The sequence below is a fragment of the Rhipicephalus sanguineus genome, chromosome 9, assembly GCF_013339695.2.
Source record: "Rhipicephalus sanguineus isolate Rsan-2018 chromosome 9, BIME_Rsan_1.4, whole genome shotgun sequence".
Lineage (NCBI taxonomy): Eukaryota > Metazoa > Arthropoda > Arachnida > Ixodida > Ixodidae > Rhipicephalus > Rhipicephalus sanguineus.
This window is the reverse complement of record NC_051184.2, coordinates 2,191,647-2,204,552: the sequence shown is the minus strand read 5'-3', so window position 1 is coordinate 2,204,552 and position 12,906 is coordinate 2,191,647. Positions and strand designations below refer to the sequence as shown.

Below are 12,906 nucleotides of genomic sequence, written 5' to 3'. Positions count from 1 at the left end.
ACGCGAAAAGTGACCGCCATTGTCTGTGGCCTTGGCGTCAACACGATGTGATGCAAAAAAATCCCATATATCATGTGACGTCACAGATCTGTGACGCAACCTATGACATCACAGATCGTCACGTTACGTCACAAAATTGAGACGTCCATATGGCGTCAGAGCGTGACGTCATATGATGACGTCATCACCTGACATCGTCCCTTGGTCAAAGGTGGGCCGATCCCAGAGGCTCAGCAAAACCACGTGAAGTGCAGGAAGCTTCCAACGTCTCCGCTCCCGGAGGCAGTGCAAGATCACCTTATGTGCAGAAAGATTTCAGAGGGGAGGGGGATAAGTACAATCCACCGAGCAGAAACAGAAAATGAAAATTCGGCAGATCCCACGCCTTGTGGGAATGGGTTTCATGCGAAGCAATCAGCGAGTAGTTCTCTATGCTGCATTTCTTGGCTTTCAGCCAAGCCTTACAAGGTGCATCGACGTGTTTTTTTAAAGGCCGAACCATATAGAGCGTTTCTGCCGGCGTTTTCTGGCGTTGCGTCCCTCGGCGTCGTCGCATCAACGCCGTCAGAGAGGGCGGCAAACCATAAGAAGAGCGTTAACTCAGCGTCGCACAGTGTGACCAGAGGGAATGAACCTGACACCTCGTAAAGCAGTGTACAGTTTCCGTCAATGGACAAACAAGATATATTCCTGATTATAGCTTTTATGTCTCATTTGCAGTTCTGTGGTGCAAAAAACGAGTCGCAGTGCCGCCGAAAAGTCTATTTTTTTATTTGACTTGTAGCGCCAGCTATTGGCATTAAGAAGGACCACAAACTCGTAATATATGGCCTCTAAGCTTGAAGCTGCCGCACATCTTTAAGGCCACGTATTCGACCAATACACTCATTCCTGCTAAGCCTACCGATGAACTTGAGTATGGCACTCGGAAAGACTTCAAAGATATCACGATCGCTTTGCTGTCGAAGCTTCTAGGGAACAAGCTAAGTCAAATACAAGCATCAGTTGAGAACTTAAGGGCCACACAGTGCACGGCGACAACTTATTAGATCCGAGGCGGGCGGCAGCCATTTTGGCAGCAGCGACGACGCCGTTACGTAGCGGAAGTCACTGCCAGCCGCACGCTGATTGGTTCTGCGTCCATCGAACTGCTTCCGGCGTCGACGCTGCCGCCCGTGATGTCTGGACCGTCCAGAGGTGGACGTTTCGGCCACCGTCACCGGTAGCGTCGACGTCGACGGAAGCCGGCGTACGAAACTCCAGGAAAACGCCGGCAAAAACGCTCTATATGGTTCGGCCTTAAGCGTAGTAGTTGTGTGTATATGGTGGCCTTACCAGGCACGGACACTACACTGGCGTTTAAAGGATAACTTATGGTCTGACGTAACGCCAGCGCTCACTTTAGAGCACAGACGTGAGCATTATTGAAACGAAGTGCACATTACGGTGCGACGATTTGAATATCATGCGTAACTTTCGTTAGCGTATTCCTCCTGGGCCGAGCAACACTGGAGCATAGCTTGCTGAATCATAGGAATACAAATGTAATGTTTATTAGACTTGTATGAAAGCGGAGCCTACACTGGAACCACAAATGACGTTAACCCGGCATGACGCCTGTATCATAGGAGTGCATAGGAACGTTTATTGCTTTGTTATAAAATTAGATATACAGGACTGTAACCACAATTGACGCTGCACCGACGTTACGCCTGCATAGTGTCCTTTTCCAAAGCAGTTTCAAGACTGTGTATGGCTCTGTGGTAGAGTACCTGATTGCCACACAGAATGCTTGGGTTCGATTACTGCTGGGATCCAGCATTCGTCGGGTAAACGCTGCCGATTTAAGTTTTTCTTAACGATCTCGCATTTAAATTACCAGTGTCTCTTCTCGCCATTCCTGGGAAGATATAAACTGCCAGTCACCTATGGCGGTACCCGCTTACCGATGCCCGTGGTATACGGGTATGTGCCGCACGTGTCTGGAGGAAAAGGTTTGACGACGTACACGACAGGATTTTCATGTTATTCATGTCATGACCAGACAGACATATTCTTCAAACCCTCTTACCCTCCCATGCCAATTTCGGGGTACACCAAGCTAAGGAGGCAATAACGAGAGCACCCAGACGTAGGCGGATAGATAGATAGATAGATAGATAGATAGATAGATAGATAGATAGATAGATAGATAGATAGATAGATAGATAGATAGATAGATAGATAGATAGATAGATAGATAGATAGATAGATAGATAGATAGATAGATAGATAGATAGATAGATAGATAGATAGATAGATAGATAGATAGATAGATAGATAGATAGATAGAAACGATCAAAGTGCCTTGGGTGAGCTAAGAAGTGCTTCGGATTTAAAAGGTAGAAGAACATGGTTTTCATCTTCGAGTCGTCTTACGTGAATGCATAAGAGGGGGAGGAGGAGAAGGAGTTGGTGATTACGTTACAACGGCGCATTTTTAGTTCAGCCTTGTTCAATCTTTTCACGTTAAACGCGTTAGGCTGTAACGCCAACGTTATTTAATCCGCCGTCCTCGCAGTATCGTCAATGTCAAGCACATCGCCACAGGCGATTCGTGCGTGATCACACCGGTGTAAGTAAGACACGAAATTGCTAACGTTGCTGGGCGTTTTATCTCTGTAGTGCAAGCCACGCGACGCACTCCAGCTCATATAATCCCAGACAATTAAACACTGCCTGATAGCAGCATCTACGCGATGTCAGAAAAAAAAAATCACAGGTAATATTGCCACGTAAACCATAGCTTACACGGCAAGGAAGCGGAGAGAAAGGCACACCAGAATGGCTCAGCTGAAGACCTAAAAAAACTGTGGCAGCTACGCACTTGTGGTGCGAATACTGAGGAAACACTGGAGTTGGTGGCGTTCCCCTCCTCCTCACCCTCCCTACTCTTTCGAAGTGACTTTAAGGAAAGGGAAAGAAAGAGAAAAGTGCAGCGCCGTAACTGTCTCTCACGATGAGGTCACCTCAGCAGCGCTGCGCGTGGATGGGGGAGAGGGAAGAAATGAGAGGGGAGGAGAGAGAAGAGAGAGAACCATTGCAAAATTTTGTCTAGATATGTAAATTTTTGTGTTTCCATACTGAGTGCAAATTCTCTTGTTCGCGTTATTTCTTACATGTATTTCATGTATGAATATACTCCCACCCCTTTAATGATCCCTTTGAGGGATTGACAGTATTTGAAAATAATAAATAAATAAAGGTGACTGCACGCCCCCCCCCCCCTCCTTGTGACTCCGCGCCGACCTAAAGTCCTTTCAATCTCTCTGTGTACTCGTTCTCTCGCCCATCAGAGTTATTCCAACTCACGCCGGACGAATTGGCGCATGTGCTCCGTAAGCGAAGTAGAAAATGAAGAAGAGGATGAAGAGGGCGCGTGCCGCTTAATGATAACGATGACTTCTGTTCACCGCTAACGGAGTTTCACCGAGATTAAACAGCTCAGCTGTTAAAGCTTAAATCAGGATTTCGTCAGCAACGTATTGCTCGTGATCGCGTAGTTGAGAACTCAAACCTGCACAAAGTGAACGGTAAGTTCAATGAGGAAGGGGACAAACGTTGCACGACGTCATAAATCGGCATCGCAAGCCAATCGATCATGAAACCACGAAATCGTTTCGATCACTTATATCCCGCTTCCACTCCCGCACCCGTCATCCCGTTACAATTATGCCTGCCGGCCACGCTACTTTCGATAACCAATGGCGCTCGGTGGGGTTTGACCTACGGTGAACTCATCATGACAATGCTCTGCTTAAACGTGATGTTTAAGCAAACGTGTTTAGAGCTGGGCAATATCGCTGCAACGGCCAACGTTACATTTCTAGTGGGACGAAAATCGTAGCTAGTAGACATATCACTATGGTAAGCTCAAGCTGTCAAGCGACGACAACTGTGTCTTATTCGCTCGTCACCATTATATGGATCCAATAGTGTCCTCTCTTCGGCACGTAAATAATCGTAATCATCATCATCATCATCATTTTCAGCTTATCTATGTCAACAGAAGGACGAATGCCTCTCCCAGTGATCCGAAATTTATCCTGTGCGAGGCGATTTCATTTTATCTTTGCGAACTTCTTAGTTTCTTCATTCCATCTAACTCTGCCTTCCTCGACTGCGTTTCCCATCCCTTGGTAACCATTCTGTTGCTCTGACCGTCTTTTCACCTGTTGTCTGCCCTATTACGTGGCCAGCCCAGGTCCATTTCTTTCGCTCGATGTCAGCTAGAATACCCGCTACCCCTGTTCGTTCCCTGACCCATTCTGCCATCCTCCGATCTCTCAAAGTTACTCTTATCATTTTCTGTTCTGGCCTCCAAATGTTCTTTTTTTACTTTTGGAATCCAGAACAGTAGACTAACTGCTGTTCTGACTACTGTAACCGGAGCACGCCCTACGATTGCGGGAGACTGACCGATAAAATCCGAATGCCTGGTGTCTTCTGTTTTCGACAAACAGCAGAAGCAAGTCTTGGCACAGACTCGGCGCAATTTACAGAATTTTCGCGCTTAGGTAGCAGGATATAGCAGCTTCCAACTCTTGTTTGTTCAGTTTGGCGCCAATCGGCGCAGAAACCGCATCACTGCACGTGACTGCTTGTTGTTGTTTGCTGTTTGCAGCTTTCCCAATGTGCAAGCCGAGAGGCTAGTCCCGAGGTGCAGTGTCCGATAACGTTCGCACCTGACTTAACAGACGTGCTAGCTCCTAGCTGTACTTGGGCGTTATCGCGTTTCGCGTCGTGCCAGCGAAAATACTTCTTGTAAGGCACGTTTCTCGGGTCGCATATATGCAACCTTCTCAAGTTTCCTCCCGGGGACAAAGTGACGAGCGAAGAAAATAAGCAAAAACAACACGGTAACTGACGACGTACATGTCAGTGAGCATCCTTAGGGTGTAACAGCAATGCCAGTCGGACCTCGTGTTCCCTGACCAGGTATGGCTGTATATCTCTGCTTCGTTTGGACATCTCGCTTTCCGTTTCATTTTCTCGTAACCATTACTTTTGACTAAGCGTTCCTTGCGACACTGTGAAATTTTGTTATAGTTTTACTAGTAATGGAAATAAATTTCAGCCACGGTTGCCAGGTCGCAAAGGCAAAAAATAGCCAGAAAATTGAAAAACCTGGCCAAAATGCAGTCAACTTGAGCCAAGAGCAGCAAAAGTAGCCAAAAGTAGCCGTGCGTGTGTTGAAACTGCGATATTTTTTTATTTGACTGACTAAATAGACTGGCATTTTGGCGGAAATTTAAGTGAGTACTGTATGTAAACCCTCGAAAATCAAGATTGCTGAGATTCAAGCATAGATTTCTGACTTTACAATGATTGCGTGCCGGACGTCGAGGTTTGCTGCGCTGTTTCAAAAATGACACTCTTTTTCACACCTGTTGATAACTCTTCTTGAAAAGGCTAAAGGTAATATCCATGGTGACAATAAAAATGAGTAAGGCATGAACGTGATAAAAATCGGTTTCTTGGATGGAAGCATACAACGTAGGTTCGCGATCATTTCTCGCATGATGACACAAGACATAATAGATGACGCAAGCAGTTTGTCAGATATCCGATAGACAATGCCACTGAGTACAGAACGCCCTGGACGCAACTGTCCTGCTCACTTCCGTGGTTCTATTCCATAGTTCGATGGTTCGATTGTCGGGCCCACTAGCAATTGCCGTTTAAAGACGCGTTCAGCTATCGGTGGCACCCCGCCTGCCAGCCCTGTATCGAAAAGCCTTTTCTTTTGTGTAATGCAAGCACCAAATTACACTTTTAGAGCTGGAAACGCGCCTGGGCCACAATGTTCTGACACCGCATACTCGATATTGATAATTTGGTGGAAGTCGAATGAACAAGAAAGTAGCGAAAAAGTAGCCAAGTAGCGAAGACGTTTTTTCTGCCGCCACCGGCCCAGAAAAAGTAGCCAAATTGGCGCAAAGTAGCGAAACCTGGCAACTCTGATTTCAGCAGCAGAAGATAAAACGTGCAATCTGTATATTCTGTCATTGGACCATGTTAAACATTAATAGTTTATGTTTACCTAAGAGAAAAGCGTGAAACAGATGGTGCAAATGTATATAACATAATTTCATTGAATCACAGAGTGATAATAGGAGAATCGGTTGTCTTTATTTACTGATTTATTTGATTAGTTGAACAACCTCAGCGCCACAAATGCATGCAGAGACACTCTATAGTAGAGGGTTCTTGGACACTTTGAAGTACCGGGGTTTGTCTTCACGAGAACGCAAAGCGTGTTAATAAGTGCATTTGCATTTTCACTGCGACTGCTAAATTGGAAATTAAACCCGTTACTCCAGGCTCGGAGGACAGCACCACAGTGACCGACTCGCCATCATGAGTACATGACGTTTCTTGGCGATTTCACTTCTACGAGATTAAGACGAGCAAGCTTTCATTGCTGTTTATTTTTCTCATTAAAGTGTTCAATGCCGTATTTCTTTGTAAGATATGCGCAGTTCCATTTTCATTCTTCGTGTCTTCTATAACTACCACATTAAGGACTATTTACGCCCAAACCCACAGATCACGATGGGAGGCTGTCGACTCATCATATTTTTGCTGGTGTACGCCACGAATGCAATCGACAACAACCTGTTCCCGAGGCAACGTTAGTATCCGTTCTATATCTCAAGAATTCACAGAGTATCAGTGATTGCAGTGAAAAATTCGCGTCGGAAACATATTCCAGGTTTCGCGTCCACATCTGTGTGCGAGAGCCCCACTTGCCGAGCAAGAGGTACGTACACGTCTGCGCCTTGTCACCGTGTTTCTCAGCAAGCTTTCATTGTGACAGTCCTCCTGATGGACCAGTGTACTTATCTCTGCCTTAAGAAATGCGCTTTAAATGGATGCAACGCCTTGATCAAGCTTAGCTAAAGCAACGGTCCAATAGGCTTATTGCGTTTCCTGAAATACAAAAAAAAAGACGCATAACTACCAAGGAAGGACTGAAGACAGAACAGTAAAGGGCGTCCTTTTCTGTTCTGTTTCGAGTGGTTCCTTGGTGGTAACGAGCCTTTTTGTATTTCAGGGAGTACGCAAAAATTAGCCTAGCACAAGTTTTACTAAGTTATTTCATTTTTTTCGGGCTTCTTGACGCCAGGCATGCAAGACATGTAGCGGCTTCAAGTTGATGCAAGTTATTGTGCACTTCGGAATACCGCGGTTATTGCTGCTTTTCGTCCTCACAAGTAACTAACAGACGGCAGCTGAGCGAATTGAGTATATTTATGGTTAAGCTAGCGGTACCTTTCCTATCAGAAAGAAATGTTAACGTGCTATGCTTGTGATCACAGAATGCTAACCATTTCAGTCCTACTTTACGAAAAATAAGAAGTGCAAAATAATATTGGGGTGAAGAATACAAGCAGCGGCATTTACCCGTGTGTAACATATTAGCCGTTTCACATTTTCCAGTTGAAAGGCTCAGTGAAACTGCCCTTTTTCCTGAACGTTATACGGGCATCATCCTTAAGCAGTGGCAGGGTATAGAAAGAACAAATAGTTCATATTATATGGTTCAAGCAGGATTTTAGCAATGACAGTGTCACATAACGTTCTTTTATTGATATCTTGGCACTGCTGTCTAATCTTCTTGCGCAAAACTTTCCCGATGTAACATACTCCACATTTTTCCAGCAGAGCACACGCACGCACATGCGGTCGTTGTTACTGATTTGCAATTTCCACCTTGATGCCCCAAATCTTTTAGTATTTTCTGATAAATAGGTTTACATGAGTTCAGTAGGGTTGAGAGATGGGCTAGTTGGTGAGGTATCATTTTAACGTATAGTGTAGTAGCGCAAATTCGACGGGGACAAATAGGACAAGAAGCAAAACACGACACTCGCTACACTCGCAACTAATTTTATTTCAGAAGCAGCACTTCATATATAACCCAAATCCCTAGCGACACAGAAATGAACTACGAACCTTGAATCATTGCCAAAAAAACCTTTTTGCACACACTCAAGCGATAGTACACGGCAGTTATGCTTAGACACTTTAAGATGACATAACAATGACAGCACTGGGTAACATCAATACAAAATACATTGGCGGGAATTCACACGTGCTTGAAACAGATTTGAAACAACATGAAGCAAAGTATGACACATGCAAACACTAACTTCAATTAAGGTCCTTCGAGGAAGCTGGCTTCTCGGTTACTTAACGAAACTGATGACTGACTAATGCAGCCATCTTTTCTTTTGTTAATGTGAAAGGCTTCGACAATTTCTCTGGTTAGTCGGTTCCCATGACGGAAAACTACGGTTGTGTCACTGAACAGTGGCGAGCAGCCACACTGAGAACAGTGTCCCTTGATGTGAGAATGAATATTAGTTCCCAATGACCGCTTATGTTCTAAAAGTTGGGTGTTCAAACAACGACCCGTCTGGCCGATGTATACCTTTCCACATGATAGCGGCAAGCAATACACAACTGATAAGCTACACTTAACAAACTTTGTTGTGTGATTTATCGTACAACTACCGGCATTAGTTTTTGCTGCTATCGAAACTTTACGGTCTAGTTTGGAACATATTTTTTTAAGCTTGTTGGGTGCCGAAAAAACTAATTCTATGCCATATCGATTACCTACGTTTTTTAAGTTATGGGCAATCTTGTGCGCATATGGAACTGAAACTAGCTTCTTTCTGTTTTCATTACTTGTCATTTTTTAGATGCCAAGCATTTCTTAGCGAACTTCTGCGACTTTGAGCGTATCTATCTATCTATCTATCTATCTATCTATCTATCTATCTATCTATCTATCTATCTATCTATCTATCTATCTATCTATCTATCTATCTATCTATCTATCTATCTATCTATCTATCTATCTATCTATCTATCTATCTATCTATCTATCTATCTATCTATCTATCTATCTATCTATCTATCTATCTATCTATCTATCTATCTATCTATGTAGCCGCCTACGACTTTGTGCTCTCCTGGTCGCTTGGTTCATCGAATGTGCACCAAAATTCGTATGGCGTCACATGACTGTATGACGAACATAAATGACAAGTCATAACATGAAAATCATGACACGCGTGTCATGTACAGCATGATTTACATGCTACGCTCACGGTGCGCTGGCGGCTGTTTCGCTAGTTTGATATACACCAAATTTGGTATCTTGCGACGTGACTGTGTGACGAACATAAATAACACGAGTTAACATGAAAATCATGACACGCATGTCATGCACAGCATGACTGACGTGCCACGCTCATGGTGCGCTGGCGGCCGTTTCGCTAGCTTTATATACACCAAAACTGGTACCTTGCGACGTGACCGTGTAACGAACATAAATAACACGAGATAACATGAAAATCATGACACGCATGTCATGTACAGCATGACTTGCGTGGCACGCTCATGGGGCGCTGGCGGCAGTTTCGCTAGCTTGATCTACCCCGAAATTGGTATTGCGCGACGTGACTGTATGACGAACATAAAAACTCGAGTTAACATGAAAATCATGACACGCATGTCATGTACAGCATGACTTACGTGCCACGCTCATGGAGCGCTGGCGGCAGTTTCGCTAGCTTGATATACACCAAAATTGGTATCTTGTGACGTGACTGTGTAATGAACATAAATAACACGAGTTAACATGAAAATCATGACACGCATGTCATGTACAGCATGACCTACGTGCCACGCTCATATAGCGCTGGCGGCAGTTTCGCTAGCTTGATCTACCACGAAATCGGTATCGCGCGACGTGACTGTGTGACGAACATAAAAACACGAGATAACATGAAAATCATGACACGCACGTCATGTACAGCATGACTTACGTGGCACGCTCATGGGGCGCTTGCGGCAGTTTCGCTAGCTTGATCTACCCCGAAATTGGTATTGCGCGACGTGACTGTATGACGAACATAAAAACTCGAGTTAACATGAAAATCATGACACGCATGTCATGTACAGCATGACTTACGTGCCACGCTCATGGAGCGCTGGCGGCAGCTTCGCTAGCTTGATATACACCAAAATTGGTATCTTGTGACGTGACTGTGTAATGAACATAAATAACACGAGTTAACATGAAAATCATGACACGCATGTCATGTACAGCATGACTTACGTGCCACGCTCATGGGGCGCTGGCGGCGGTTTCGCTAGCTTGACCTACCCTGAAATTAGTATTGCGTGACGTGACTGTGTAACGAACATAAACAACACGAGTTAACATGAAAATCATGACACGCATGTCATGTACAGCATGACTTACGTGCCACGCTCATGGGGCGCTGGCGGCGGTTTCGCTTGATTTATATACACCAAAATTGGTATCTTGTGACGTGATTGTGTAACGAACACAAATAACACGAGTTAACATGAAAATCATGACACGCATGTCATGTACAGCATGACTTACGTGCCACGCTCATGGGGCGCTGGCGGCGGTTTCGCTAGATTTATATACACCGAAATTGGTATCTTGTGACGTGACTGTGTAACGAACATAAATAACACGAGTTAACAAGAAAATCATGACACGCATGTCATGTACAGCATGACTTACGTGCCACGCTCATGGAGCGCTGGCGGCCATTTTGCTAGCTTGCTCTACCCCGAAATTGGTATTGCGCGACGTGACTGTGTGGCGAACATAAAAACACGAGTTAACATGAAAATCATGACACGCATGTCACGTACAGCATGACTTACGTGCCACGCTCATGGGGTGCTGGCGGCCGTTTCGCTAGCTTGATATACACCAAAATTGGTATCTTGCGACGTGACCGTGTGAGGAACATAAATAACACGAGTTAACATAAAAGTCATGACACGTATGACATGTACAGCATGACTTGCGTGCCACGCTCATGGGGCGCTGGCGGCCGTTTCTCTAGCTTGATCGACCCCGAAGTTGGTATTGCGCGACGTTAGTGTGTGACGAACATATATAATAGGAGTTAACATGAAAACCATGACACGCATTTCCCTCAATGATATACAAGACGATGTATGCAGCTATTTGCTGGCTGCTTCGCATTACATCGATTCTCACAAGGCGTGGGATCTGCCGGCTTTTTCTGAAAGTTGTCGCGTACGTGACTAATCAGCTTGTTGTCCGATCTACACAACACGTGTTTTTCGTACCCAGAATTTTAAATGCGAAGCATTTCTTAGCGATCTTCTGCGACTTTGAGCGTATCCATCCATCCATCCATCCATCCATCCATCCATCCATCCATCCATCCATCCATCCATCCATCCATCCATCCATCCATCCATCCATCCATCCATCCATCCATCCATCCATCCATCCATCCATCCATCCATCCATCCATCCATCCATCCATCCATCCATCCATCCATCCATCCATCCATCCATCCACCATCCATCCCTCCAGCCATCCATCCATCCATCCATCCCATCCATCCATCCATCCATCCACCATCCATCCATCCATCCTCCCATCCTACCATCCATCCATCCATCCATCCATCCATCCATCCATCCATCCATCCACCATCCATCCATCCATCCATCATCCATCCATCCCAGTCCATCCATCCATCCATCCATCCATCCATCATCCATCCATCCATCCATCCATCCATCCATCCATCCATCCATCCATCCACATCCATCATCCATCCATCCATCCATCCATCCATCATCCATCCATCCATCATCCATCCATCCATCCATCCATCCGAATCCATCCATCCATCCATCCATCCATCCATCCTCCATCCATCCATCCATCCATCCATCCATCCATCCATCCATCCATCCATCCATCCATCCATCCACCATCCATCCATCCATCCATCCATCCATCCATCCATCCATCCATCCAGCCATCCATCCATCCATCCATCCATCCATCCATCCATCCTCCACCATCCATCCATCCATCCATCCATCCATCCATCCATCCATCCATCCATCCATCCATCCATCATCCATCCATCCATCCATCCATCCATCCATCCATCCATCCATCCATCCATCCATCCATCCATCCATCCATCCATCCATCCATCCATCCATCCATCACATCCCTCCATCCATCCATCCATCCATCCATCCATCCATCCATCCACCATCCATCCATCCATCCATCCATCCATCCATCCATCCTCCATCCATCCATCCATCCATCCATCCATCCATCCATCCATCCATCCATCCATCCATCCATCCATCCATCCATCCATCATCCATCCATCCATCATCCATCCATCCATCCATCCATCCATCCATCCATCCATCCATCCATCCATCCATCCATCCATCCATCCATCCATCCATCCATCCATCCATCCATCCATCCATCCATCCATCCATCCATCCATCCATCCATCCATCCATCCATCCATCCATCCATCTATCTATCTATCTATCTATCTATCTATCTATCTATCTATCTATCTATCTAGCCGCCTACGACTTTGTGCTCTCCTGGCCGTTTCGTTAATCAGATGTATACCAAAATTGGTGTGTCATAACATGGCCTTATTACGAACATAAATGACAGGTCATATCATGAAAATCATGACACGCATGTCATGAACAGCATGATTTACATTCCACGGGCTTTGGGCTCCCTGGCCGTTCCGTTAATCGGATGTGTACCAAAATTGGTGTGTCATAACATGGCCTTATCACCAACATAAATGACAGGTCATATCATGAAAATCCTGACACGCATGTCATGAACAGCATGATTTACATTCCACGGCCTTTGGGCTCTTGCGGCCGTTCGTTAATTTCATATATACCAAAATTGCTACGGCGTGACAAGAGTTCATGACGAACATGATGACAGGTCCTAACATGCAAATCATGACGCGCATGTC

General features: G+C 45.2%; 1 protein-coding gene across 1 annotated transcript in view; it reads left to right on the top strand.

Annotated features, from left to right (window-relative positions):
• Positions 1–6,594: 6,594 nt before the first annotated feature.
• The window catches only part of LOC119404445 (neprilysin-1-like), a 30,133-nt gene continuing 23,821 nt past the window's right edge, over positions 6,595–12,906 (top strand). Inside the window, exons 1-2 of the mRNA XM_037670937.2 lie at positions 6,595–6,673; positions 6,755–6,802. Coding sequence (XP_037526865.1) covers positions 6,595–6,673; positions 6,755–6,802 — 127 coding nt within the window. The remainder of the gene's footprint in view (positions 6,674–6,754; positions 6,803–12,906) is intronic.